At 44.0% G+C, this 5,000-nt stretch overlaps 1 protein-coding gene across 1 annotated transcript in view; it reads right to left on the reverse strand.

Moving 5' to 3' along the window:
* Nucleotides 1-5,000, reverse strand: part of dact3a (dishevelled-binding antagonist of beta-catenin 3a) — a gene marked incomplete at both ends in the record, with an annotated part of 21,393 nt that overhangs the window by 5,970 nt on the left and 10,423 nt on the right. The window contains one exon of the mRNA XM_080529267.1: nucleotides 1,432-1,561. Coding sequence (XP_080385393.1) covers nucleotides 1,432-1,561 — 130 coding nt within the window. The remainder of the gene's footprint in view (nucleotides 1-1,431; nucleotides 1,562-5,000) is intronic.

Here is a 5,000-nt window from a genome sequence, read left to right on the forward strand (position 1 = left end):
AGTCATACGATGTCCTTTCGTTGACAACAGGAACAGATTTGTACTGCGACAGACGTGTTCCTGTAGCCACCCTTGGACGGATGAGTCCACCTCATGCATTTGGTTTCTCCAGAGATTTCTCTCCAATCTCTTTACTCAAGTGAACCTTACTGTTTAATTTTTTATATAGTTTTTCTCTGTCCACAGACGAGGTGTTATTTGGTTCTTGGCATTTATTTTCTTTCAAGCCCCACCGTGTCTGTACGTTTAAAAAGGGGGCTTTTTAAACACACAGACTATATTTACACCAGATAAATCAAAGGAAAGAATGCTTCTTTTCATTATTTTGGGTGCAACATTGTAAAATGTGGTTTGGTTGGCATCACATGAAAATTCCAGCTCTGAAAATAAACAACAAACAAACAAAATGCTGTTGTGCTTTTCAGTTGGTCTCTCCCCAAAGAGCAACCACACTCGTTATTGCATCTTTTTCATGTGACCAAGACAACATTCTGTTATGAGATACACTACTAGCATTAGCATTACTAGCCTAGCTTGGAATGTGTCATTTGTCCTAATTGTCCAGTTAATTTTGCGGTGCTAAAGAGATACCGTAGCATTGGATAGACGTGTTGTTTATCACATTCAAAATAACAGCTAGCTATTGATGCCTCTCCAGGTTTCTCTGAGCTTTTTCAATGTGCCACTCTCAATCTACAAATCACCAACCGTCTGCACATACTTTGAGGTAATGGGCGAGAACATTAGCTGTGAATTTAAAAGCTCCTTCTTCGGGAGGAAAGCAGAAAGTCGTTTGAGTTGGATTCCTTACAGCATTTCTAGCCAAGTACATTTCAGCTCTCTGAAAAAAACCACTGCTTTTTTTGCGAACGGGACGCATAGATCAACTTCATGTGGAATTCCTAAACCTTTCCCAACAGATTCACAAATTGTGAAAACTGTACAACCCTGACAAACCTGGTATTCTGGCCCTTTCTCAACGGACTACAGGACATGTGAAATACAGTCTGAGTGAGGCCAGATAGGGTTGAGACCAGTGGCTGGGCAGTGGTGGCCCAGTGGATGCTTTAGCCATTATAAAGTGGAGCCAATGTGTCTGCATGCTTTTGTTCCTGCCAGCCACGAAACCCCTTCAAATAATGACCTCACCCCCTGAACCGAGGGGAAGCTCAATTGCCTCAATAATGACTCGCTTCTTAGAATCGTACGGTTCCGCAGTCGGATGGAACTAGCATGCAGATACGAGCCCAAGGGTGCCAATCTAGAACTGTACGGAATGGAAGTGAATAGAATAGAACAGAATGTTATGGTTCTCCAGCAGATATGGAAATAGATGTGGCAATAAAATCATATCCCACATTTTGCATACTGTTGTTGTGTTCTGTCAGAGGTGGTTGCCAAGCGTGGAAGAAGTGAAGAAGTGTTGTGTACCTGAGCTGGGTCGACTGTCCCCCACATCAGCAGGGGGCTCCACTGAGTTGGCCTCTGTGTTCACCCTCAGGTCCCCAACCTGCTGCTCCAGAGACGCCATCAGACCCCAGGGGGTACACTGGAGACTGCTCTGAAGAACAGAGGAAGACAGACGTGGTTAAACACTGTACTCACACGCACGCACGCACGCACGCACACACGCACGCACGCACGCACACACACACACACACACACACACACACACACACACGCATTGTCTCATCTCCCAGGGTCAGACAAAGCCGGAGAGACAATGACGGATCACAAACAACGTTCACATTCGCAGACAGCTATTACCACAAGACTTATTAACAAAACACTGAGGAACAATAACATGCCATTCCCCCCCCCCCTACACAGAGATACACACAGATATACAGTACACACACACACACACACTCGCGCACGCACACATTCACACACTCACACACACAGACACCCACTCAGGCCCCTGCCAAATCCGTCAAACAAATGGTTTCTGAAGGATGGGAACAGGACTGGTTTTGGAGGGGAAGGTAAAGCTGTCAAAACAACCGCCGTAGCCTTCTCCCATCACTGTGGAACGGAATACATTATAGAAAGAGAGATGGATGGAGGGAGAGAGAGAGGGAGAGTGGGAGGGGGGGATAGATAAGGGCATCTCGGCTTGTAAAAACAAAAAAGGGAACATTGACTTGTAAACCATTCTTAAGTAGTTTGTTAACTGTTTGTAAATTGTGAAACGTAATATTTAACCATTTGTTCGTCCTACTATAGTATATCAACATACGTGATAAAAGAATGTGAAATATCAGGCTGAAAATATACCTTCACACAAACACACTCACACACACACTCGTGCACACACTTGTGCACACACACACACACACACACACACACACACACATTAAAGACAAGCACACACACACACACACACACACACACACACACACACACACACACACATTAATGACAACCACACACACATAGTGGTGTATCCAATAACTTTGTTGCCATGTGTAGTAAGCTACTGTCACTACTCACTAGATTTTCCTGCGAAAGAAAACCCCCAAAACCATAGGAATTGGAACCATTATTGCAGCCCTTGAACATCAAATGTCACTACTATTTCTTCCCTTACTGCCTCGTTCCCTCCACTTTGCTCCATCTCACATCTTTTTTTTTCTCTCAGTAATTTTCGAGTTTTGGAATCGCACGCTTTCTGTCACATGGACTGGTCTTCTTTCACTGACTGACTGTACTGACTTGGATGAAGCAGTTTCAGTGTAGTGACCTACTTTTGCATTGTAGCTTCAGTTTGACAAACTATATTTCTCTCAAGGGTAGCTTTAGCATAGTTCAAGTTCTTCACTCATAAAGTAATTGGCTCTTTAGTTAAATACATTTTCAGAGTAGCCTCCCCAACACTGACCTACACAAGCACGCTGACACGTGCACACACATTAGAGTTATCTTTCTCAAGGACTGACCTCAATGCAGAGTGAGCTCTCAGAGAGCATAGAGGGGTGTGTGTGTGTGTGTGTGTGTGTGTTCTCTGTTTAATTCAGAGGAGGGAGGAATCTGGGAATTATGCTGAGTGTCTGGATTGTGTGTGGGTGCACTGCCGTGCATGCTCACGCTGACAACACACACACACACACACACACACACACACACACACACACACACACACACACACAGTGTGGGAGAGGGCAGGATCACATATGGTTGTTAGGTTGGCTGGGGGGAGTCTGGCTGTGAAAGTCAGTGCTGGACGGGTGTATGCTGTGATTAAACATCCGAGGAAGGGGAGTTTCCACCGAAGAGCTGAGAACTGACAGCCTGTCCTGTTACTCACTGGCCCTTGTGTATGAATCAGGCTCTGGAGCCTGGGATGTGGAGCAGTGTGTGTGAGGCAGCGGTAAAGCTTGCTGACCTGTCCATTCAAACACTATGGAAAGAGCAAAGGAGAGGGAGGGAGAGGTGTGTGTGTTTGTGTGTTAATAGTGAGCAACGATTAGCAAGTTTGAACGTTTTTTTGGGGTAAAAAAAACATGGCTGGGATTATTTCTCAATAATAATAATAATCCCAGATTTCCATTTTCTTGAGCCCAGCTGACAACATTTGGACGGATCCATTGGTTCTCTTGTACCAGGAAAAATCAAGCACAGCCTTGCAAAGTCTATCATTTTAGATGATATATTCCAATACTATTTCAACACAGGGCTGACGTGGGTAGGTCTCGGGATGGGGGACGTTGGAAAGGCTAGGAGTGGACAGAGGAATACAGTCATGAGTCGTGAGCAAAAAAAATAACAACAACTGAGGAAAAGAAAGAGAGGAAGAAATATGAAAGTGACAAAGAGAGAGTCCCTGCGCACCATCTCCTCATGAGTGACTTCCCCTGCCATTTTAGGAGTGTCAATCACACAGAGACAAACATCAAAAAGCGACACTCCCTCCCTCCAGTCCCTCAGCCTCCCCACTCTCCCCTCCATCCCCCCCCTCCCCCCCAGGGTCTGCGTAGTGGCCTGGCCTGTCGGACAGGGAGCATACCTGTCACTCAGACCAGAGGCAGGGCCACTCCAACACCCTGAGGGAAGAGGGGGAAGGGGGGTGTAAACATAGCACCCTACACTGTCAGTCTCACTACAACCACCCCTGTTGTTCCCCCCCCCCCGCCCCATTTCTCTCTCTCATGCACATTTTTTAATTTTTGGCATTTAGCAGATGCCTTTATCCAAAGCGACTTACAACAAAGACATTTGAGTAAGTGAATCATCTATCCATCAGTCATAGCAGGAAAAAGTCATCTATGCTCTCTCTCTCTCTCTCTCTCTCTCTCTCTCTCTCTCTCTCTCTCTCTCTCTCTCTCTCTCTCTCTCTCCAGTCACTCTGAGGAAATCCATCAAAGAAAGGATGAAGGGACCTTGCTGTGTGAGGAGAGTTTCATCTATGAGGTCTTTTAACTATGGAGTTATTCGATACTAAAAACATAGGAAACATGTATGCCCTCGCTGTACTGTAATGATGCTGTCAGTCGCTTTGGATAGAAGGGTCAGCTAAATGACATTATATTAATTTTGCACTGACCTCATCCACTAAATATGTGTTATGAGTAGCAGTGGATACAGTTTGTGTATCTCCTTATCTTCTATTATACAACATATTAGTATATAATTGACTACTAAAATATTTTTTACCTGTTTCTAAAAGACTACAAGATGCGGTCCTCAGGGTAGCGATAACGTTGCATACGTCTCTTAATATGGTTACCATGGTTACTATGGGTCAAACCTTCCTAGCTGAACAGATGAACATACAGCACTTTGTGACGTTAGAATTATAAGGTTCTATCTCCATTTTTTTTTTTTTTTTTTTTTTTTTTTACATAATCTGATCCATTAGGTGTTTATTAATGCCTGTGTGGTGTTATTTTTAAAATGTTGCATTTTTTAAGTTAGTAATTAATCAAATACAAAGGTTCCATCTCACAAAACATAATGGAATGTAAAAACTTTGATGCTCAATATCTCTGAACTACCCGAAA

The sequence above is a fragment of the Nansenia antarctica genome (assembly GCF_963989245.1).
Source record: "Nansenia antarctica genome assembly, chromosome: 4".
In the NCBI taxonomy this organism is placed as follows: domain Eukaryota; kingdom Metazoa; phylum Chordata; class Actinopteri; order Argentiniformes; family Microstomatidae; genus Nansenia; species Nansenia antarctica.